Source organism: Camellia sinensis, chromosome 6 (assembly GCF_055761805.1).
Source record: "Camellia sinensis isolate YWXY chromosome 6, ASM5576180v1, whole genome shotgun sequence".
Classification (NCBI taxonomy): Eukaryota; Viridiplantae; Streptophyta; class Magnoliopsida; order Ericales; family Theaceae; genus Camellia; species Camellia sinensis.
The window spans coordinates 142,988,599-143,013,731 of NC_138966.1; the positions used below are offsets into that span (position 1 = coordinate 142,988,599).

Here is a 25,133-nt window from a genome sequence, read left to right on the forward strand (position 1 = left end):
TCCTAATCCCAGGTAGTTTACAGAACAGTGAAATAGAACCAGCAGACAACTCATCCCATTTCTCACACAAACACTCCACCAAACGAGAATAACACATTGCGCGGGCAACATTTATTACAGTTGTACTGCAACCATATGTACACACCAACAGCATAAAGGTATCCATCTCCTATAAAAACACAAAAAACACAACAATGAACATTAATAAAAATCAATATGAAAATTCACTTTGTGCAGAAAATGAATGAGAACGCGTACAGTTGAAGTGCTAAATCCATACTTCAGAATACGAAGATGTGAACATTCACATTGTTGGTAACAACATGTCAACATTAAGCAACCATCAAAGTAAAATGACAAAATCAACAATCTTCACATCATATTCGCGCGATGTGAACATTTACATTGAAACAGACACTCTAAATTATATGACACACACAGAGCCTCATTCAGCAAACATCAATTTCAAATGAGAACATCCACATTCTTCACATAATCCACATTAACAAAATGTTAACATCCACATTGACATATATACTGATAATCAAATCATCTACAGAGATCCTCATTACGCATGCGTCCAAGTAAAATGAGAACTACACATTTAATCAAAATCGACATGAAAAATCACATTGTGCAAATAATCAAAAATTACTACGTGTACAGTTCAGGTGCTAAATCCATAATTCACAAATACAAAGATGTGAACATTCACATTTATATTAACAAGATGCCAAAATTGCAAACATCAAAGTAAAAATGAGAACACCAACAAACTTCACATAATATTAACAAAATCTGAACATTTACATTGAAACATACACTCTGAATTATATCACACACACAGAGCCTCATTAAGTAAACATCAATTTAAAATGAGAACATCCACATTCTTCACATAATCCACATTAACAAAATGTCAACATTCACATTGCCATATATACTGATAATCAAATCATATACACAGATCCTCATTACGCATACAACTAACTAAAATGAGAACTAACACTGTTCTTCACATAATATGAATGTACTCCCCTCCACAGGACCACGTAAGAAGCATATAATTGAAAAACCAGCGCATCCAATTCATATCAATCCAAAAACAGAGCATCTGCTTTATCATACAAATGAACTGAACATTTATTCACAATCAAATTGATACTAACCTTAACCATGCAATCCTACAATCCTCCAGAAAGTCGAACACAACTGATTCGAACTACTTAAAGGTCGAAAAATGTGACAGCCGAATAGCTACCTCTTCGTCATCTTCACTCGCAAACCACAAAACCAGAACCAGACTAGAACACCAACAATGAAACCCTAGCACCACCAATCCTTCGAACGAGTATGCAAAACATAAACATATCTCTTGGAATTGGATTGATGAAGAAAAACGTAAAATGGAAACTGCCAAACTGAATCACCGAGGAAACAGCCACGTAAACAGGCACGTAATATGTAAATGCGTATAACACTGTACACATACATATATATATGGGGGCAAAATAGTCCAGGAAAATATGTTAAATTAGGAAAATGGACCTTATGGAATAAAAAGAAAAGTTTATGGGACTAATTAGGTTATCATATTCTTTTGTGGACCTAATGGGTTATAACAACTCTAGAATGGATTTATCAATAAAAATCTCATAATAATAATAAGTAATGACTTAAGAAAATTAGAGTCACTACGATATACATACCTCAAAAAAATCTCGTCCAGAGATTCGATAGGAGAGAGTACTATGCAAAAAACTCCGGGTGCATATGTCGAACTTTCTCTTCCAATTCCCAAGTGATATCATTCTCATTTTCGCTTCATTGCACTTTTACCAAGTTCACTTTCTTGCGCCGCAACTGCTTTACATCCCGGTCTAGAATAGTAACCGGTCACACCACATACGTTAGATCGTCACTTATCTCCAACATTTCTGGTGATACTACTTGGGAAGGGTCTTGCACATACTTCCGCAATAAAGATGCATGGAACACGTTGTGAATCATAGCCAAAGCAGGTGATAGGGCTAATTTGTAAGCCACATTACTAATCCTCTCAGTGATCTCGTATGGTCTCACAAATCTTGGTGCCAACTTTCCCTTTTTTCAAAACCGCATGATACCCGTGGTCTCTCTCACAAACTCTTACCTTAACAATGGCACATCTCCTACCTCCATCTAACAAGTAGGTGATCGACATGGCCTCCCATACAAAGCCTCAAAAGGTGCCATCCCGATACTGGAGTGATAACTATTATTATAAGCAAATTCCACCAATGCAAGTGTTATTCCCAACTACCATCAAGATCGAGGACACAAGCTCTTAACATATCCTCAAAGATCTAATTTACCCGCTCAATTTGTCGGAGGATGATAAGCCGTGCTCAAGTCTAACCTAGCATCCAAAGCATGCTAAAAACTCTCATAAAACTCTGCCACAAACAACGGATCACAATCTAAAACTATAGAAACTGGTGTGCCATGAAGTCGCACCACCTCCTGAATATACAGCCTAGCTAGTTTATCCGCAGTTTGGTGAACACTGATAGGAATAAAATGAGCAAACTTGGTGAGTCAATCCACTATCACCCAAATAGATTCATTGCCTCGCTTAGACCATGGCAATCCATCCATGAAGTCCATAGAGATGTACTCTCATTTCCAAGTAGGAATCTCAAGAGGCTGCAAAAGGTTAAACGGTTGTTGGTGTTTCTGCCTTAACCTGTTGGCACACATAACATCAAGAAACATATTCTCATACGTCCTTATTCATACCTTCCCACCAAAACATCCTCTTCAGGTCATGATACATCTTAGTCCCACCAGGGTGAATGGTATATCGGGACCTATGGGCATCATCTATAATCTCTTTCCCCAATTTAACAATGTTAGGTACATATAACCTGCCCTTAAATCACAATTCCCCATTTGAGTCCACAGACCAATCAGTAGGATAATCATCGATCAAATCCACTACAAGGTCATCGAGCTTGCTAACGAGAAACCCATCTAAGTACTGCATTTGGCAAACTTTACCCAGTAACGTCGGTTGCACGGTCAAAGTACCAATGTATGCCCTCTCGACACTCACTATTGGTTGAACATTATGCATCGAAACTAACTCTAAAGACTTCCATTCTTGAATCATCAAAGAAGTTATAATCCCATGTTGTCGACTAAGTACATCTGCGACTATATTTATTTTTCCCGGGTCGTAAAGGATCTCGTAATCATAACTACTGATGAATTCAACCCACTTTTGTTGCCTCATGTTTAACTCTTTTTGAGAAAAAAGATATTTTAAGGCTCTTGTGATCTGTGTATAACTCATAGCGCTCCCCAAACAAGTAGTGTCGCCACACTTTCAACGCAAAAACAACTACTGCCAACTCTAAGTCATGAGTAGGGTATTGTCTCTCGTGAATTTTTAACTGTCGAGAAGCATAAGATATAACCTTTTGATGCTGCATCAACACACATCCCAACCCAGTTCCACCCACATCAGTAAACACTACTAACTTTTCCTCATGTACTGGTATAGTTAACACCGGTGTTGTAGTCAAACGCTACTTTAACTCTTGGAAAGCTTTCTCACAATCCTCTGTCCATACGAACTTCACATTCTTGCAGGTCAAATTGGTCATTGGTGCTGCGATAGTGGAAAACTTCTCTATAAATCTCCTGTAATAACCGGCTAGTCCTAAAAAACCTCTGAAGGATTTGTAGGTTGCTTCCATTCTTTGACCACAACAACTTTCTTAGGATTTACCACTATCCCTTGATTGGACACAACATGTCCCAAAAATCGAACTTCTTTCTCTCAAAACTGATACTTACTGAACTTAGCGTATAACTGCTGCTTCCTCAAAGTTTGTGACACAACTTTCAAGTGTTCTATGTGTTCTTCCTCATTCTTAGAATATACTAGGATATGATCTATGAAGATAATCACAAACTTATCTAGATACGGTTGAAAAATACTATTCATCAAGTCTATGAAATAGACAGGAGCATTGGTCAAACCAAAAGGCATTATAGGAAATTCGTACAACCCATACTGAGTCCGAAAAGCAGTAAGCGATATACTTTCCTCTGACACACCTATCTAATGGTAACCTATTCTGAGATCAAACTGAGAGAACACGGCTGCCCCCTTCAACTGATCAAACAAGTCATCAATTTTAGGTAGCGGATACTTGTTCTTGATAGTCACCTTATTTAGCTTTTTGTAATCTATGCACATACGGAGAGTGCTATCTTTCTTAGAGACAAAGATCGCGGGTGCTCCCCACAAAGAGTTACTTGAACGTATGAACCCTTTCTGAAGCATCTCTTCCAGCTGTTTCTTCATCTCCACAAGCTCTTTAGGTGCCATTCTGTATACCGCCTTAGAAATTGGTGTAGTTCCTGACATTAAGTCAATGCGAAATTCAACTACCCGTCGAGGTGGAGGTCCAGGTATCTCCTGAAATACATCCTCAAACTCACGTACCACATCTACCTCACTAATATCATGCTTAGGGATTCCTACCGAGCACAGAAAACTTGTCATTACCAACTATTCTCCATCGCTAGAAGTGTGGCTAAGCCGTGGTATATCGGAAATATCTATATTTACAGTCCTCCTAGCACAATCTAGAGTCACAAAGCGTTTTCGCAACCAATCCATACCCAAAATAATTACAAACCCCTCAAACCCTAACACGATTAGGTCCGCATACAAGACTCTACCCGCAAAGTCAATCTCAAAATCTTTACACATCTTATAAAGAGTAACTGCCTCTCCCAAAAGGGTCTTAACACGAATAGGTCTAGATAAGGAGGTAGTTACAAGATTTTTTCTTTCTATAAACTGTCTAGATATGAAAGAACGAGAGGCGCCAGTATCAAAAAGTACTCTAATGGGTTCTTAAAAAAGATTTAAGGTGCCTTCCAGCCATCACCTTCAAGTTAAACACACAAAAAGAATTCGTTCATAAACACTTAGAATAAACTTAACCACCAAACTAAACTAGCTAACCTATGTTTCTACAATCTGAGGATCACCTAAACTCTCACAAGTCTAGGGTAATTTAGAGCTCTGATACCAAATTGTTACGCCCCAAAATTTAGACAATTAAATCTTAAATTAGGACTAAACCCCAATCAATATTCCATTATCCAATTCCTAGGGGTGAAACAAAATCTGAACGTTCACGTCTTCAAAGGGTTTAAGTAAATTTCTATTCTCAAAAGATTACAAGGAATTAAAAAAAAAACTAATAAAATGCCAACCAAACTATCCTCTATAATTTCATAGCTAACCAATACCTCAAACATTAAAGTAACAATAAATAGTCAAAATAACTTAAATAATGTAAAGTTACAAACCATGCCAAATTATCAAAATACTAAGGTCATAAAAAAAATAATAAATACATAAACTAATATCAACTTTAAGCTCAAGAAAACAAAAGAAGTCCAAACGACATGTCTAACAACTATAGTTATTTCTTTTCACTACCGTAGTCCCAACTAATCCTGTAAAGGAAGCTCGGTTGTGCTCAAACAGAACGCACCAGAGATGCCAAGAGACAAAATAGGTCAGTATATAAGTATACTGGTATGAGTACAAATATTTGACACCCACGTGTCCACCAGACATAAACAAAAATACATTTAATTCTTGTTACGGGACAAGACAAGTAGTTTCACCCGCACCAAGACGAATGGATAGTTTTCTGAGATACGGTGGTATTTAGTTTCTTGCCCGTACACAACTAAATATAAATTGAGTATAAAATAAACAAAATAAAAATAAAAATATGGTGGGTCAGCCCTGCATAAAAAGTTAGTAAGACCCACTATTCTGAAAAAAAAAATATATATAATTTAATCATAAGTAACTTGCTGAAGAAATATAAAAAAATGCACCGTTTCATGCTTAAATAATTCGAATTGACCAAAACTTAAAGAACAAAAGTTGTACAGAATCAAATTTCTTGAAAGTCAAGGTGAATGAATTTAGTAGAAACCGAACAGGTTGAGAGAAAAACTTGATAGAAGAACCTAGCCGGAATTTGACCGGGAAAAAAAAATTGAAGCTGAAAACGAACAAAAACTATCCTAAGATGATTTTTTTCGGAAAAGTTCAAAACACAAAAAGTGTGTAAAATAATTTTTTACTTTAGCTTACACGAAACCAAGAAAAATGAGCTCGTTTTGTGGGTTAAAAAAGCATCTAAAGTTTACCTTGCTAAAATGAATAAAAACTATTGCAACGAAGATCATCCAATTACAAGTTTTAAAAGATCTTTTTAATAAAAAGTTAATACACAAAAATTGTCTAGAATCACGTATACATGCCTCTGCTCAAATTTCATAATTTATCGAGGTCACTTACTATTTTTCAAGATGTACAAGTCAATACAATTCAAACTATACATATAAGTTCATATTTAATTCTTTGTACCTTAACTCCACCACTTTGGCCCTTCACTTCCGGCCTACATATATATCCCATGTGCCTCCCGTAGACCTAACACTGCTCCGAAGCCAAACTTGCACGGGGATATCGTCCCGAGTTTAACCCACACTCCCCGGATGGTTAACATATACGTATGCACGTATATCAAAGCACTCGTCTACTTTTAAGAACGAGGCAACAATATACATATACAAAACATCTCACTCATAAGAACAAACATATAACAATGCCAAACCTAAGGCATTCAAATAAAACTCATAATTCTCATTTTTTTTATACACTCTTTATCACCAATACTCAAATAAAACAACAATCCATGGAGTCATGGTGGAGTGTAAGAAATTTATCTATGGATTCCTAATTTATTTAATTTCATATATCCATGACTGTGATTATAACCATAAAATGAATACATATAAAAACCCTAAACCTGACATACACAACTAATCAAAATAATTAAAATTAATCTATCATCTATATACAAATACAAAATTCAACCAATATCAAATAAATAAAAATAACGAATTAAACATAAATCAAGGAAAATAAATTTTATACTCACAATTATTTCTTATTTTTTTTAAAGAACAAAGAAATATTTGAAAAACTATAATGAAATTACTAAAATAAAATCCTAATTTTTTTTTTTTATTCTTCTGTCGTCTCTCTGTTTTATCACACACAGGGCCCTCTTTTCTTTCAAACTCTCCTCTTTCTCACGTGGCTGCTCTACTCTTTCTTTTTGATTGATCTCCCTCTCTCTCTCTCTCTCTTGGATGCTTCTCTTTCTCTCGGTTGCTTACTCTCTCTTTTCTCAAGGCCCTTTTTTTTTCTTTTTCTTTGGATTATAACCTAATCACTTATTATATAACTTAATAGTTATTATATTATATAATACAAATACAATATAAATATAACATAAATAAATATAATATATATTTTATCAATATATAAAACGTTTTTTTATATATAAATATTCAAATTACTTATATATAATTAATTATCACATTAAATTAATTAAATAACATATTAAATTCTCATATATCTACACAATTAATAAAGCAAAAAATAAAATATAATAATAATAATAATAAGTAATGCCTTAAGAAAATTAGAACCGCTATAGATATGAAAAATGGGAGTCTAAAAAATGAAAAATGTGGTGTTTTTCTAGGTTCTCTCTCTCTTTGTGGTGTTGATTTAGCTATTTAGGGTTAGAGTGAGATTGAATAAAGAAATTGGAAAAAGGAATGGTAGTAGATCCAAAACAGATTTGTGGGATTTTAAAAGATAGCTAGTAAGAATTCTGTTGGATTTGAACACAAATCCAACACAAATCTGTTGGATTTTTAACAAATCGTGGGAATTTTAGATTTTTTTTTATTCAGCTTTTGATTATCTATTTGTACTTCTTGTTGTTGTTGATGATGATGATGATTGTAACAGATAAAAAAAATAATGAATGCAACAGATAAAAAAAATGACACAGAATATTTCAACAGATAATAAAACAAATTAAAATTTTAACAGATAGAGAAAGACAAATAAATAGATAAAAAAAATGACAAGAGAGATAGAAAGAGAATAAAGATTTGAACAACTAATAAATATGTTTAAAATTTAAATAGATAAAAAATTGAATAGATAATAAAATTTGGATAGATATTTGAACAAATAAAGGGAAAATTTTTGAACAAATATGAATTTTTTTGAATAGATAGGGAAATTTTTGGAAAATATAGTCAACGAAAGTCAACAGATAAAAAAAAGAAAATAGATAAATTAAAGAGTAAAATTAAAAACAAAATATCTTTCAAAACTAATAAAAAGATTTTTCACTAAACTATTTCACAAATGATGAACCTTTCACCAATAAAAAATATTTATTAAATTTAATATCTTATACTCTCGTTAGCTTGAACTTTTTAATAATTATCTCTAAAAAAATATAATTTACCCTTGCTTAAAATACTTTTGAATCATTATTTTCATATTTAAAAATAGTTTTACATTTCTCTCAAAATTAAACAACAAAAATAATTGAGACTTCTAATAAATGAGTTTTAATAAGAGTGGAGATGTCTTAATATTTTAATTTTGATTTTTTATTTCCTGTCAATTCTAAAATTAGAAAATATATTATTGCTGATTAAACAATGCCCCCAAAACACAGCGTAAAGGTACGCTCGTCCGAATTTCCGCTTATTATTACGATCCAAGAAAAAGCGATGCGGATCAATTAGGTGGACCTCTCCGATGACGCGGCAAAATCAGGTGGTGTGGTGGACCCACCAAAACAGAAACCCGGGAAACACAGGTGTACAGAAACAACACACCACCCCCAATGCACCTATCATTTCACACTCAGGTACGGTCACACAAGAAAGAGAGATACTCTCTCTCTCTCTACATATACATGCATACACACTGTATAGCTTTAAGTCTCTGAATCGATTCAGACCCAAATATGATCCTGGGGTTTCTGATTTCAAACCCTAGTAATTGATAGATGACAAATCACCTTCCAAAAGGTTGTTCCCAACTAGGCGTTTTTGCCATCAAAAGTTGCTTCGAATCTCTCCGAATCAAACTTGACCAATCAGCTCTTCCCAACTCCAGGTACCTCTCTCTCTTTCTCATGTATGTAGTTACTCAGCTGAACCCAAGAAATGTTGTGATGAGAACCACACAAGCACTTGTATGAATCAAAAATTGGCACAGGTATTGCTTTTTAGGTTACTCAGCTGAACCCAATTTATATGGGTTGTCTTCTTGGGTTTTCATGGATTTGGAGACATTTTTGGATGATATAGTGGGTGTGTGTAATGTGTATGTATATGTATGTAGAGGCACATATTGATCTATTGTTGTTTTGTTTATCTTTATATTTTTGGGTTCATGTTTCTTTTAGTCTTTTTTGGGTTTTATGGTGGTTTTCAGTTTCAGGATCTCTCTACTGTAGGGCTCTATTTGGCTGCAAGATCTTTACTTTTCATTTTTGTATGTGATTTTTATTGATGAACTTTAGAGGCACATATTCATCTATTGTTGTCGTTACGCTTTATCTTTGTATTTTTGGGTTAATATTCTTGTACTTTTTTTGGGGGTTTTATGGTAGTTTTCAGTTTCAGCTTTTCTTTCTCTCCTGCTAGGGTTATACTTGGCTGCATGATCTTTACTTTTCATGTTTGTATGTGATTTTTACTGATGAACTTTAAAGGCACATATTCATCTGTTGTTGTTGTTTGCTTTATCTTCGTTATTTTGGGTTAATATTCCTTTTTACTTTCTTGTTTTTTTTTTTGGTTTTATGGTAGTTTTCAGTTTCAGCCTCTCTTTCTCTCCTGCTAGGGTTATACTTGGCTGCAAGATCTTTACTTTTCATGTTTGTATGTGGTTTTTACTGATGAACTTTGGCAAAAGTATGCAACTCTGCATGCATTCCTGTGATTGAGCATGGTAGTGAAAGGGAAAATAGTGGTTTCAAATTGCTCTAAATCGTAGTTTTTTCTGTTGGAAATTGGAAAAAGACGTTGATCCAAGTGAAAATCATTTTAGGCTTGGTTTGTGAGTAAGCTAAATATGGAAGTCAGAAATTGGAAAAAGACATTGATACAAGTGAAAATTATTTTTTTTTAAAATCTTTAAACACTGGTAGATTGTCACACACACAGCATATGTATTAACTTTTGAATTTGCAAGTCAGTTAGTTATGCAACAAAGTGCGGCCCCAATGTCAATGGAAAGATGCAAGTGTAAGATGAGTGCTAGATCATGTTCCACCGTAGACTTACATTCTTGTGGGTTTTACTTGTTTGAGTAGTCCAGTTAATGAATAGTAAGAAGGTTTATGCTCACATTTGGACGTTCCCTTGTCATGACTAAAAACATATGTTAAAACTATTAATAAAGCTTATTTCTAGTATGATACCTTGTAAGAGGAATACCGTCTTGATATTTTTTGTTATCTATCTGGACTATGATGCTCTGGCTCTAAACAGACTGAAGCATGCTATACTCATTTGTCTTCAGGAGTTAGTAGTCTCCTTTGTTTTATTTGTTGCTTTTCCTATGATGTTTTTTCATTTAATTTTTTGAGTTTAGATCTAATGTTGGAAGTTGTGACAGGTGTTGTTTTGTTGCAGTGAGCTCTTTTTGGGTTTATCCTCTAATGTAGAGGTTGCTTTCATGAATCTCCATGTTGAGTGGAGCTATGGGTTGTGTAAAGGCTTCTATTCATCTTGATGGTAAGTTCTTAAAATGCTTGAACTCGTCATTGGGATCCTTCCATTTGTCTGGACGTATAACAACTTAACAAGCAAAATCATTTGGTTGGAATCACTAAATATTATCTTTTAGCGAGGGTTTTCCTCATCTTTTCTTTTGTAAAGTTGCATATTGTATGATTCTACCTGTGGTTTAAGTTCATCAAAGCATTGCTATTCTGATCAAGAAAATTAAGTGAACTTTAAACTAGTTCTTGTAATTCTTCACCCCTTTCTTAGGAGTATGTTGTTAAATTGTCAAATTTTGTACTCAAATTATCGAGGCACATGTTCATTTTATGGAGTGTGCATGCCTTTAGAGGCACTAAGCTTTTGCTTGGCTCATCTTAATCTGTACTTTGTTGCTAGGAGTTCTTTGTTGTAATATTTGACTTCCCCATAGCTTAAATCTTACTCTTGCATATCTATTAAGTTTTTGACATTGATATTCTTGTAACTTTTGCTTAGCTCCCTAATCCCTGTACTCATGGATGTAATCTAATTGCAAGACTGGACTATGTTGCCTTGAGGGTGTGGGTATTGACATTCACTTCTCCTATGTGGATGACAACGTCATTTCTACATCGACATCTCCTAGTGATGTAGCATCACATGCCACGTCGTGACGTGGCGTGTGGGTCAATAACATTTCTCCAAATGTACCCACTTGTCCTTAATGTCCAAAATAGATTGCCTCACTTGGGTTGATCAAAATCTCCCCAAATTATCACCATAGTCGATCTTGTTGGTTAGCTACATGACTTATCCAAGATTGTTAAGAAGTGAGAGAGCCAATTACAATTGCCCCTGCGCATATTTTGTTTTCTTATATTGAATTACATACAGATGCTAAAGGCTGGTTTGTGTCTGATTGCAGGTTCCCTTTGCCATAGGTTCATATTATTCGCCATCTGGTTATCCAGTTTTCCAGATATAATGGCACTGGAAATAAAGCCTACAGTGAATCACATTTCTTCTACATCTGAGTTAGCCATCCCACCTAAAAGTGGACTCTTTGAACCGATAGAAATATCACCTGCTGTTATTCCACATTATCCTTTTCCTGGTGAATCTTTGCCACCTATGTACCCTGCGTTCCCACCCACATATGATCCAGTCTTGACAGGAAAATGTCCCATAAATTTCTCTGCTCTTTCGGATATCATGGACAAAACAGCATCTGATTGTTCTCAACCTCTGGCGGCTTTCATAGGAAATGTTATATGTTGCCCTCAGCTCAGTAGTTTACTCCATATATTCCAGGGATACTATAGCACCAGTTCTGATAAATTGGTTTTACAAAATGTGACTGCTAATTATTGTTTTTCAGATATCATTAGTATACTAGAGAGCAGAAGGGCAAACAGTTCGATACCTACCATTTGCTCTGTAAAATCATCAAATCTTACTGGTGGATCTTGTCCTGTGAAGGATGTAACAACTTTTGAGAAGACGGTTAATGCCAGCAAATTACTGGAGGCTTGCAGCAGTGTTGATCCTCTTAAAGAGTGCTGTAGACCAATTTGTCAGCCTGCAATTATGGAGGCTGCACTTAAGATTTCGGCAGGACAATCACTGATAAGTGATGAAAATATAGTTGGAGGGCCTAATCGTATAGATGCTGTTAGTGATTGTAAAGGGGTGGTGTATTCGTGGCTTTCTAGAAAACTTCCTCTAGATGCTGCCAATACTGCATTTCGAATATTATCTTCCTGCAAAGTCAACAAAGGTATGGGGTTTTGATATTCATATACATGACTTGACTTTTATGAATATCCAGATCATTTATAGTTTGAAATTTGTATCCTTGTGTTTGCATGAACTAGGGAAGTGACCAAGCTGCAGAGTATTGTGAGGTGGAGATGAGAGGGCATAGAAGTAGAGAGTGAATTTGCATCCCAGGAAACGGGGAAATTGTTGGGTGGGAAGTTATCTCTAAAGCTAGGTTCACCCTTTAATTGGGGGATAAGGAGGAAGAGAGTTTCAAGGTGAGGGAGTGAAGTTGGTGAGAAGGGGATTTTTGGGGGATAAGGGAGATACACCCCCCCCCCCCCCCCAAAAAAAAAAAAAAAAAAAAAAAAAAAAAAAATTGTTTCACATACACGTTTCAATTTTGAGAGAGAAGGGGCTGATAAGGGCTAGGGTTCCGGAGAGCTTTGTGATGGCGATATTTTGAGCCACAGAGAGAGTGAACTTTGAGAATTACCCAGTGTTATTAAAGGTGTGCCTAGGCCCAAGTCCCATCCAGGCCCAAGGTTTGCACCTTATAATGTTCCAGGCTAGGCGACTTTGATAAGGCGCGCCTAGGCCCAAGTCCTGTCCATGCCCAAGGCTTGTGCTTTATAGTGTTCCAGGCCAGGCGACTTTTATATTACCTGACTGGCCCAAGGCTTGCTTCTTGAGGGCTTTTTTTTAAATTTTTTTTATTGTTGCTTTAATTGGTTTTATTTGAAATTTGACTATTGATTTAATATGGTGTAGCTATAGAAGATTTCTACTCTTATTACAAATGCCAATACATTGAGCATTCAACCCCAAATTAATGATAGAAGAAAAATTAGTCCTAATTCCTAATCTCCAAAAAACACTAAGGGCTTGTTTGGTTTGTATTTGAGAAACATGTTTTGAGATAAAAAGTACGAAAATTTATTTGGTTTGGTTTTTTTTCAAAAGATGTTTTGAAAAATTATTTTGAGAGAGAGTTTTGGAAAAAGTGATTGATTTGATGTGTATGAGAGAGAGATTTGTTTGGAAAACTTGTAAACCAAACAAGTTTTGGAAAAATTTGTTTGGTTTGATTACTTTTGAAAACTTATTTGTAGAGAATTTTTCTCAAAATTTTTTGAGAAACACAAACCAAACAAGGCCTAAATGTTTAACATTTCATTTTGTTTATGTTGAACTCTAAATTATTTACTTATATTAAATTATATATTTTTTTTCCGTACAAAGTGAGCCTCACTTCTGTGAAGCCTGCGCCTCACTTGGCACCTTGAGCCTAGGCTTCAGGAGACCTTGGTGCCTTGGTGCGCCTATCGCCTTTAATAACACTGGAATTAACCCCTTAGAGATGAGATGCTAATCTTTAGTAAGGGTTAAAACCCCCTAGAGATGAGATGCAATCTTCAACAACCAATCGTCAGATTTATCTCATTCTCTATGCTGTTTATTTACTTATTTCCCTCACCAAGTGAGCATATGAGTCAAAGCATTCGCGTAGTATTTCAGAATATGGATTAACCCAGTTTCTGCTTTCTATCTGCTAATTAATGGATTGGATAGGAAATCTGGCCCCACCATAGTGAATTATGTATCTTGAAGATGTACTTATTGAGATGCATATGTTACATTGTTACTCATATATACTTTCTGGTTTTCTTTTTGTGATGGTTTTGAATGGAAATGTTGTATAAGTGCTGATGTTTTGGTTCTGCAGTTTGTCCTTTGGATTTTAAGCAACCATTGGAAGTAATTAAATCATGCCGTAATGTAGCTTCTCCAAGTTCTTCATGTTGTAGCTCCTTAAATACTTACATTGCGGGGATACAAAGACAAATGTTAATTACGAATAGACAGGCCATAATGTGTGCAACGGTGTTTGGGTCCATGCTCCGAAAGGGTGGGGTCATGACAAATGTTTATGAGCTTTGTGATGTTAGTTTGAAGGATTTTAGTCTCCAAGGTGATTTTTCCTGTTGTTGTTTTCATCTTTTAATTTTGTAGTATTGCTTATTCATTTGTTTTATCTGACATGGAGTCTTGTTTTTTTGTTTTTGTTTTCTGGATATTTTTCGTATGGCACTGGAACAGCATATGGACAAGAAGGTTTGCTATTACTTTTTGCTGCTGCTTTATTTTCCTTTTCATTTTATTTTTTATCTATAATTGGGTATCCTAGTAAACCCTAACTAATCCCACGACTCACAGAAAGCACCCCCTCCATGCGGGTTGGGAAAATCTCAGGCTATGCCCATGGTCCTGGCCCAAGATGGATTGATAGGACTCAATGGGAGTCGATGTACAACTTTAGCACCTAAAGTCTAATACATCTTATATTCATCAAAATTGCTAACTACAATGTTAACTATGCAACTATTCACACTAGAACAGAAACTCCAGCTTAATGAAGCATTTAGTGTGGTGGACCTGGTGGGCCTTTTGCTTCTGCATTTCTAGAAAATTTAAATTAGTTCTCCCTACAACTAGGTTCATGGTAGAGAAAGGTTATGTAAAGCTTGTAGGTTCTGGGGTTGGAAGGTAGAAGGAAGTTTGGCAACTTTGAATGTTGGATAAAGTTGGAATTCATTTGGTTTTTATATTGATTTCATCTCTATTGCCTCTAGTTCCTAATGGTTCATTTGTTTAGCAGAGTAGGGATAGAAAGTAAAGATTGGCTAACAACTTACATATGTATGTAAACTTCTCTGTTTTCTGCAGAGAAAAAAAGAAAAAAATTCAAACTTCTGTGTATTGTATCAATTCTAGGCCCATTAAATTTTTCCAAACTCTTCTTTTTCCCTAGAAACAAGTATAGTTTGTATGTTTTATAATGATCTAAATTGATGTGAAACTGAAACCAGTTAAGCAAGTTATTTTTGTTTAAATGGGTAAGGTTGATTTAGGAAAATACAAAAAATTTATTTTGATTTTCAGAGTATCCAAACTATAGAATGAATTTTTTCCCCAAATTTTTTATCTTAATCAAAGCATGCAAGAAAATATATTTTATTTTCCTTTTCTATATTTTGGGGCTGTTTGGGAAGTGGGATTTTAGCCCAATTTAGGCTAAAATTCACAAAAAGACAAACTAGACTAAAATAGCTAATAAGACAAAATGTCATATTAAACCCATAATCATTTCACTTTTTTTCTCACAAATATCACATCCAACTATAAAAAAATCCAATCACCTTTCCAAATACAAAAATTTTAGTCTACTAAAATAGCAACTTCCCAAACACCCACTTTATAACATTTTTTTGTGTTTCTAATCAATTGGACCAAAGATCTATCATTGACCCCATATCTCCACTGCCTCCAACCTTACTCTTGACCCTAGACTGCTTGAAACCAGTTGAAAGAATCCTAACCCGAAATAAGTGAAAAAAAATGAAACCAAGTACAAAATGAGAGGGAGAAATTGGCTCTTTGGAGACAATCAGAATTGCTGGCCCACCATTATGGAGAAGCTGGACTAATCCTTTGTGTTTATCTGCAGTTTTGACATGGTACTTATTTACTGAGTGCATTAAAGGTGTGCACTACTATTGCATTAGTTGTAGTGAGAAAGATATAACTTTTTAAAGGGCACTGTTTACAACCCGTATCTTAGTTCCTAGAACGTGGGACATCTTGAGTCCATAAGAGTCTTGAAGACTAGCATCCATTTTAACATTTTTTTAAAAATTTTGTAGTAACCACTTTTAGTTTTTTTGTTTCATGTTAAGTGCAGGATGTTTGCTTCGCAGCTTACCTACAGATCTGGTGTTTGACAATCCAGCAGGTGTCAGTTTCACATGCGACTTGAGTGATGATATTCAAGCTCCATGGCCTTTGTCATCGTCTGTTACATCCTTCTCTCTTTGTGCTGCTGGTAAACTGCTTGGGAAGAATCATACTTGTATATTTGTTGCATGTGTAGGTTTAATGGATACAAAAATAGAAGAAAGTAAAACATAAAGTACTGAGGGGGTGTTTGGGATGATCTACATAAGTATACTTTTTGACTTTTTATGAAAAAACGTAAAATATGGGTTGGATTTGAAGTGATGTGATAGAGATGTGATGTGATCCAAATCAGATGATTGTGACCCAAATAAGATAATATGATAAAATAGCATGCCAAACACCCTTGAATCTCTAAATGGTATGTTTTTGGTGTGTTAACATCCGTGTTCTTATGGGTACACTACTAATTTTGCAGAGATGTCGTTGCCTGCACTACCGACATCGGAGACTTTGGGAAGTTTCGGTACGTGACCATTGCTTTCTGTAATTGCCATTTTCTTTTTGCCTCTAAATTTACATTCAATGATGTGGAGTGTTGCATGTGAGTTATTGATTCGTATAGGAATTAACCAACCAAGACCTGACCCATTCCTCATTTTCAGGGGTCTGTCATTAATCTCTCTCTCTCTCTTTTTGGTATACTGTTGTTTGTTTAGTTAAGTTGGAACATTAAGCTTATACTAATATGAAAGGCATCAAATGAAAGAATCGAGGTTCTATCAAATTGAATGCAACGGAATGCAATTTAATGCCTGCTAAATTACTGTTATGATTTTGGAACACCCCATGCAAATGAAATCAGTTGTTTTACATGGCAATTTGGATTGCTACTTTGTTTCTTGATTTCAATTCTCTTTTGCACGGTAGTAGGTCTCTAGAAAAGATATCTATACGTTCTGCATTTGTTTATCTCTGTGTGCACGTGTGTGTAGTGATTCCATTTTAAATAATATACTTCCACCTTCAAATGCCATGTGAGAAATGGAATATTTCCTATTCCCTGGAATGCTTTATACAGTCTGTTCAGAAATTAGAGATGGGTACTTATAATTATGGCAAACATGCTTCCTGGACAACTAGCACGTGGTCATATACAGTTCTTATGACTGGTAAAAACAGATATGAGAGATTTCTTGAGCAATGTATTGTTGGTGCAGTAGATTTATCCTATGATGCTCCTAGTGTATGATCGCTGCAATTTATGAAGTTTTTGTTGTCGAAGAGATAAATGGGCTAATGATTTCACCTTTTACTATGATGCAGGCTATCAAAGTGGTGGATTCAAATTCCTTGTACCCATCTTTTCTTTTTTTGTTCAGTACATTGTTGTGCTGATTAAATTTAACTGAGGGCCAATCCAGTTTGAATGTCTTTTTGAAATGCACTTTTGGGTGGTTCTGATTCCTTGTATATTTTTAGTTTACTTTCATGTATAGCTGTTGTCCTTTTGGTTATTAGCTCTCAAGTTATGTAGTTCTGGAACCTGATATGGAGGATTGACGTGATGTTTCTAACTAGGGGGGTCTGGTTTGGGTTCCCGGACCCCAGCTTTTTAAATTTGCAGAAACTTATACTTGGTAGTGGTGCATTATTTTTCTCTAATTTGTTTTAAAAACATGTTAAAAAAGTTCTCCAGTATAACTAAACTCATATTTTTAAGGAAACCCAGGTCATAAATTTAAATCTTAAATTTTTGTGGCAATATATTAGTGGACAACACTCAAAGACCACACTACCCTTCTATTTCAATGAATGGGAATCTAAAATGTTCCAGGCTTCCCCAGCCACCTAATAATCCTCTTCAATAATTCCTCCATCACAGTCCACAGCCGTGAGTTTGTATTGACTATCAAAATCAACGGACACCCTGGGTTATGGGTTGTCAAGGCATTTGAAGATTGTAATCCTTGATCTGTCAATGGTTTGATTGATCTTTTTGCTTCGATTGTTTTGAAAACTATACGTTACAAAGGAATACCTGACCCACAGCTGTGGTTTTGCTGCGAATGGGAGTGGTGTTGTGTGTGTTAATGATGGTAGAGAGGTGGACTAAATTTTAGGGGCCTTAAGTGAATTGTCAAAATGATAGTAAAATTAATATTCAATAACAATTAAGAAGGTGTTTGCATCATTAAACTTGTATAAATATATTATCATTGAGTGTATAAAAAAATATGGGTAATGTTAGGGACATCAAATTCTTTGGGTTGGTTTGGGAAGTGGGTTGATTTTTTGACTTTTTTGATTATTTTAGCTTGGACTAAAAAGTTTGGTTTGGGAAGGGTTTTTTGACTTTTTGATTTTTTTGACTTTTTTTTTTATAAGAGCAGAGTGTAATGATTATGGGTTAGATGTAATATTTTATTTTTTGTGGTTAAATAGCTTATTTTGTCTTTTGTGGTTAAAATAGTCAAAAAAAGTCTATTTTAGCTCTTCTCAAATGGTGCCATGGGTTTTGTAATTTTATAATTTTAGACATTAATTATTTATTTAATAGAAAATTTGAAATATATAGTATTTTCTAAAAAATATTGGACCTTCTCAAAAAAGAGCCTTTGGCAGTTGTCTAAGCAAAGAGCCGCCCTTGAATGACGGAAATGCTGGTTGTGTGTGGCGGTACAATGGTATCATTGGTATGTGTTTATTTAATCGAAATGCCTTTTAACACAATCATATGTAAGAAAAAAAAAAGAAAAAAAAAGGGGAAGTTATGTTTAACTTAACTGTTTAAACAATTAAATCTAATATTTGCACACATATATTAAAAAAAAATTATTTCAAAATTTCATCCACGGTAAAGTCTTATTGTGAAAAGTAATAAAACACAATGTTGGACTTTACTGTGTATAATAAAGTATAAATTGTGTGAAATTTTTGTCTTTTAAATTTAGAATAAAGCTTAAGACCCCAAGTGGGGTACTGGGAGTCACTCCTAATTGGTTAAAAAAAACAGTTTTTTTTTTTTTTTTTTTTTCTTTGGTTTCAGCCACTGGCAGAGCGCCATGTAGCGCTGGGGGTGCCCCAGCTGGGGGTCTGAATCACTAAATTTAATGACCAATACAATTTCATTAAAAATTGTCAATTTAATTTTTATATTAAAATTTAATTTTGTGAAAATTATAAATTTTGTTCAATTATATTGCCTGACAAGTTTCTTAAAAATTATAATTATACATAAACAATTAGATATAACTGTATAAAATGATAACAATTAGATATAACTGTATAAAATTATCATTTTATGTTGACAGAAGTTCATTTAATCCCAAATCGAAGTTTTAAAAAAAACAAAAAATCACTCCCACGCACTGGCTTCGTACCCCGCGCTTCGGTTTTCGGCTTTAGAGATCGAGGCAGCCGAGGCTGTGAAACTCATCGCTCGACTGTTAAACCCTAGGCCAACCAAACCCCTTTCTCTCTTCAGTTCCCTCAAACCCTAGCGCAACCAATCCCCTCTCTCTCTCTCTCTCTCTCTCTAGTTGTGATAAAAGACAGAGATGGAGGAGTTTTTGTATACTGATATCGAATCTTTATGTGCAAAACTCAAGTATCAAGAAAAGCAGCTCAAACTCAAAAGAAGGTCAGTGCTTTTTTTAATTTTTTTTCCTCCAATTTTTATTTCTTCAATTTGTGTGATTACATGCTCTCGAAACCCAACTATATGTATGTATATATGTTTGTGCTTGTATATATTTTTTTTAGTCAGTTTAACTGCTTCTTGCCATCAATTTATAGAATTATGCAGGAAATTCTCCTTTAATTTCTTCTTCATTTTGTTCCAAACTAGTAATCTTCACCTCCTCCCTTCTTTCCCATGTCAATTCAGTTGTTCCCATTATGCAGACGCTCTTTAGCTTTACCTTTTCTCTTTGAATTCAAAAAATTCTTTCATTCGGCTTGCAAAATGCCATCGAACTCTCGTGTTTTTAGTTTATTTGGCTGTGTCAGACGAGTACAATGTGACCATAAATTTGATTCTCTAATTCAGTGTCAGACTCATCATCATCATCTTCTTCTTCTTCTGGTGTAATAGCTTTAGTTGCTATCTGGTGAGTTAGAACATATATTTTCTTCCTTGTCTTCATAATAATAAATATGGCTTTGGATATAGATGAATGCTTAAAAACTTTGAAGTTTGAATCATTGTCATTGACCTTTTGTTGAAATCATGTTATGAACATTGTTTTTGTTTGATAGATTCCAATAGTTTTAGATTCAATTTCCAAATTGTTTGGTTATAGGCCGTGTTGCATCTTTTTTCTTATTGACAACTAGTTAAGTCCTATTCAGAGTTTTGAAAGTTGTCTTTACTAGAGGCCGTTGTTGAAAGATGTTTTTCTTTACCTCATGTAAGTGTAAACTTTCTAGTTTCCATTGGTTTGCTTAATTCTACTTTTTATGATATTCAATGGGAAGGGAAAATTGTAGAATTAGATTGTATTTTTTTACACTTTTCCCTTCCCTTTTGTTTTGTTGTCCACAAATCCATGATTCAAACACAACATTAAGTTACTCCATGATTTAATCTACTTTCAAAGACATAAGTGGAATGATTATTCAGGATTTCTTTGAATTTATGGGTTACATTACATTTAAGGCTGAGATTTGCATTTTGCATTATCCTGTGTCTATGCATAACATTCCTTATGGAGTTCATTTCTCTATCGTCTTTGTCATGTGTAATTTTTTATGACAGTTCAGTAAGATAATCTGGTTTTGAGCTTATAGTGAAGACTTATTGTTAAAATCCACCTACTCTCCACCTACTTCACCCACTTAAACCTACTCCACTAAACCTAACCCACTACACCACTACCACCTCACCTACTCCACTAAACCTAACCCACTACACCACTACCACCTCACCTACTCCACTAAACCTAACCCACTACACCACTACCACCTCCACTTCACCTACTCCTTACCTACTACACACTCACCCTCTTCTATATATAGGAATCATGAATCATTGTAATAGATATCAATATATCAATCAATAATAATACATACAATTTATTCTCTCTCTTTCTCTATACATTATTTCTTACATGGTATCAGAGCTGGTTTAAAACCTAGTATTTTCGCTTCCCCGGCGGGCGGCAACCTCACCTTAGCCGCCCGCCGGACCTCAACCTATTCCGCTGATAAAATCAACAAAGATTTGTGCAACTGTAGTCATGTGTGAGGCTGATGGAGAAGAATTCTTCACCTCATATGACGAGACAGTCTGGAACTGGAAACACTGCAACATTCTGCTCTGGAATTCTGCAGCAGCTAGATTATAGCTTGGTTGAGTGCCAAGCTTTGGTTCTTCCACCCACTCTTGAACTTGCCCAGCAAAGTGTAAAGGTTCATGCTTGTGTTGGAGGGACTAGTGTGCACGAAGATCAGCGCATTCTCTCCAGTGGGGTTCATGTTGTTGGTGGTACTCCTGGTCGTGTGTTTGACATGTTGCGGAGACAATCACTTCGCCCTGTTTACATCAAAATGTTTGTCTTGGATGAAGCTGATGAAATGCTGTCACGAGGTTTTTAAAAATCAGATCTATGATATTTTCCAGTTGCTGCCACCCAAAATCCAGGTTGGGGTGTTCTCAGTTGCTGCCACCCAAAATCCAGGTTGGGGTGTTCTCTGCCACAATGCCACCAGAGGCTCTTGAAATCACCAGGAAATTCATGAATAAGCCTGGAAAGAGAAAAAGCTCATGCTAGGATTTGCGAAGTGATTCGCTGCAGGAATTTTGGCTTTGGATGAAACCCTTACCATACTCCACTCATTCTCTCTAATTGTTCTAACTTTTTATTTTTATTATTATTATTATTATTATATCAAATAATCAATGCACTCATGTTCCCCACTAACAGTGTCCACTTTTGACCCAAACCATTTTCAATCCATCATTTCTCCTTCACCTTTTGCACCCCACTCACCGACTCTCTCTCCACTTTATCACATGGGTTTGTCCCTCTCTCTCCTCCATTTGATTTCAAAAATCACTTATTTTTATTTATTTTTTCCAAGTCACTTTTCCTCTTTTTTAAATACCCCACTTTATTTTGAAACAATCGCACTGATGTTTTTCATATAATCCATCTATAAATATTTTTTATCTATTTTCTTTCTCCCTTGTTTTCTTTCATTTTATTTTTATTTTTTCAACAAAACACTCCAAAAAAAAAAAAAAAAAAAAAAAAAAACAACAACACTGTACAAACTTGTCATTTTTTCATGCCGGGGATCAACCCCGATCAGCATTTTACACCATAAAAAAAATAAATAAAAAATAAAAAAAATAAAAATAAAAAAAAACACAAAACAAAACAAAACACAACCAACACAAATCGGAACAGTGGGATTTTTCTTCTCGCCTATTCTGCCGGTCTTTTCTTCTTGCCACCGTCTTGGGCGGCCCTTGCCGGTGTTGCCTCCGTGTTTCCCACTCCACTGGGCATGATCACTACTCCCTGCTCCTCCACTGCAGCATATGGCGGCCCTCCAAATCGGAACATAAAACTGGCCTTCCGCTTCAGCTCCTTGTTTTCCGCCTTTAGCACACTTATCTCTGCTCGCGCATCCTTATACATGCGTTGGAGCAGAGCCAGTTGGGCGTTTAACTGCTGCACCTCATTTGTCCTACTCTGCAGCCGGTTCGACAAATTTGTAACCGCAGTCATGGTTTCCACACATGACTTCAAGGTATACTGATTGGCCTCCACATCCGACTGCACCGCCATTTTTTGCTCCACCGACCGCATCGGAAAGTTCAACGGAGCAAAACCAGAGGTGTTTGGTTGAGGTTCACGGGCCACCGCACCTGTTATCTCTCCTGTTGACTCGTTGAGGTCGGGAAAGAGAGTGAGCAGACCACGGGAAGATGAGGCCATGTTCTGGGTAGCTGAACGGGAAGAAGAGGCCATGTTTTTTGGGTTGCTGAGTGTTTCCGAGAAGGGTTGGATACAGAGTATTTACAGATTGTTTCAGAATGACAAGTTCAGAGGTTTCAGTCTGGTTTGGTTTCCTCCGCCTCCGCATTGGTTTATATTGACACTGACGACGCGGCCGACACGCCGCTCTGTCGCTCACGTGCCTCGCCGCGTCTCCGGCTCACCTTTTGATGGCTCGACGCTTTCTGTCGGGCACGACTTTTGATGAAGTGGGCGCGCCTTTTGAGGGCGCAACTTTTGATAGCACGTCTTTTCATGGATTGGGCACGCCTTTTGATGGCACGCCTTTTTTGAAAAATTGGGCACACCTTTTGAGGGTGCGACTTTTTAAGGGTCCGACAAGACTCTGTAAACTGTCCCGACATTGATTTCGGTTAGCTCCTTCATGGGTCCGACAAGACTCTGTAAACTGTCCCGACATTGATTCCGGTTAGCTCCTTCATGGGTCCGACAAGACTCTGTAAACTGTCCCTACATTGATTCCGGTTAGCTCCTTTATGGGTCCGACAAGACTCTGTAAACTGTCCCGACATTGATTCCGGTTAGTTTCTACAAGGGTCCAGCAAGACTCCATAAACTGTCTTCTACAATGGTCCGACATGACCCCACAAACTGTCTTCTACATCGGTCTGACACCGCCATCCAGTGTCCTCTACACCGTTATGACACCACCATACAGTGTCCTCTACATGGTTATGACACCCCCATACAGTGTCCTCTACAACGTTATGACACCACCATCCAGTGTCTTCACCAATGGTCTGACACGACCATACAGTGTCTCTTATCCTCTTTTATTTTTATGTATTTTCTTGTTTTGTTACTCTCCCAAACTCAAGTTGGTTAGTTCCTATCCCCCTTGAGTTTGCGGGGGGCTGTTAAAATCCACCTACTCTCCACCTACTTCACCCACTTAAACCTACTCCACTAAACCTAACCCACTACACCACTACCACCTCACCTACTCCACTAAACCTAACCCACTACACCACTACCACCTCACCTACTCCACTAAACCTAACCCACTACACCACTACCACCTCCACTTCACCTACTCCTTACCTACTACACACTCACCCTCTTCTATATATAGGAATCATGAATCATTGTAATAGATATCAATATATCAATCAATAATAATACATACAATTTATTCTCTCTCTTTCTCTATACATTATTTCTTACACTTATCAATTTGGTTTATGCAGGTGGTTGATGGGACTACCTTTATCTGATTATGAACAAAAGCAATTAAACAGATTGAAGTTTCAAGAAAACAAGTAAGAAAGAATATCTTTCATTTCTTACACCAAGTCAAATGTTGTAGACTCAAATAATATGAATCGAATTTAAGTTTGGTGAACTTCTCATTTAACATAGGAACTTTCTGTATGAATCCAGGTTCTCAAACTCTAAGCGACTATGTGTTTAGTTCTTTTTGGAAGTTGTTATGTTTTATCTGTCAATTTACATGTAACGTATGTATAATTCCAGTTCTTCTCAGTATACATAAAAGTAATCAGTTGATGGAGAATTAGTTGCTGGAAACTCTTGAGACCAACTGATTATAGGTTTTGGAATTTGAGGGAAAAAGGTTGGGGAAATGGTTGGGTTATAAGACTAGGGTTTAATGCAGAATAAATAAAATAATTTAAGGACTACTTGTGATTGACGAGGACAATGATAGGGAGAATCTTTTGGGAATCCAACTTACATTTTCTAGGACTATGGTTGTTTGGCTGGAACATAAATCTCTGGTGGAAAATTTTCTCTCTGAAATTTTTTAGAGAGGGAGAATCTACTAGAATTCCCACATACCATTTCTTAGGTCTTGTGTTGCTTTAGAAAATCAGATTATAATGGATTATTTTTTTTTCTGTAAGAAATAATTAAAAGCAAATTTAATACCTTTCTTCATTTTCTAAGTGCTTGGGATTTAATTAGAGA

At 35.8% G+C, this 25,133-nt stretch overlaps 2 protein-coding genes and 1 long non-coding RNA gene across 31 annotated transcripts in view; 2 read left to right on the forward strand and 1 right to left on the reverse strand.

The window, feature by feature from the left end:
- The first annotated feature begins 8,609 nt into the window (after nucleotides 1–8,609).
- LOC114292629 (putative GPI-anchored protein At1g61900) lies at nucleotides 8,610–17,799 on the forward strand. Of its 2 annotated transcripts, none has more exons than XM_028236628.2 (8): nucleotides 8,610–9,088; nucleotides 10,598–10,716; nucleotides 11,612–12,463; nucleotides 14,171–14,416; nucleotides 14,545–14,559; nucleotides 16,187–16,327; nucleotides 16,658–16,705; nucleotides 17,506–17,799. In XM_028236628.2, exons 2-8 carry the CDS (start codon nucleotides 10,668–10,670, stop codon nucleotides 17,589–17,591), a joined length of 1,437 nt encoding a protein of 478 aa, XP_028092429.2. In that variant the 5' UTR covers nucleotides 8,610–9,088; nucleotides 10,598–10,667; the 3' UTR covers nucleotides 17,592–17,799. The 2 variants fall into 2 exon arrangements, with proteins under 2 accessions (XP_028092429.2, XP_028092430.2); XM_028236629.2 differs by having other exon boundaries at nucleotides 8,783–9,088; nucleotides 10,615–10,716.
- A 1,680-nt stretch (nucleotides 17,800–19,479) lies between these two features.
- LOC114292646 (uncharacterized) overlaps nucleotides 19,480–25,133 on the forward strand; it is a 146,958-nt gene continuing 141,304 nt past the window's right edge. For 25 of the 28 annotated variants that reach the window (XR_014333208.1, XR_014333209.1, XR_014333210.1 and 22 more), the window contains exons 1-2: nucleotides 19,480–19,822; nucleotides 24,395–24,466. Coding sequence is in view for 8 of the 28 variants with exons in the window: in XM_082874962.1 (XP_082731088.1) it covers nucleotides 19,740–19,822; nucleotides 24,395–24,466 (155 nt within the window). In the remaining 20 variants the exon portion in view is untranslated. The remainder of the gene's footprint in view (nucleotides 19,823–24,394; nucleotides 24,467–25,133) is intronic. The other 3 variants (XR_014333220.1, XR_014333221.1, XM_082874971.1) reach the window with 2 other exon arrangements.
- LOC145792940 (uncharacterized) lies at nucleotides 22,454–24,371 on the reverse strand. The gene is made up of 2 exons (XR_014333227.1): nucleotides 24,148–24,371; nucleotides 22,454–24,105 (listed from the first exon to the last, which is right to left on the reverse strand). It is a non-coding gene; the product is annotated as an uncharacterized LOC145792940 (long non-coding RNA).

What these genes read in the sequence shown, in the direction of transcription:
- LOC114292629 (XM_028236628.2), top strand. Translation starts at nt 10,668, where the DNA reads ATGTTGAGTGGAGCTATGGGTTGTGTAAAGGCTTCTATTCATCTTGAT. An exon ending in GGCTTCTATTCATCTTGATG is followed by an intron (nt 10,717 to 11,611) that starts GTAAGTTCTTAA and finishes GTCTGATTGCAG; the next exon opens with GTTCCCTTTGCCATAGGTTC. An exon ending in TTCCTGCAAAGTCAACAAAG is followed by an intron (nt 12,464 to 14,170) that starts GTATGGGGTTTT and finishes TTGGTTCTGCAG; the next exon opens with TTTGTCCTTTGGATTTTAAG.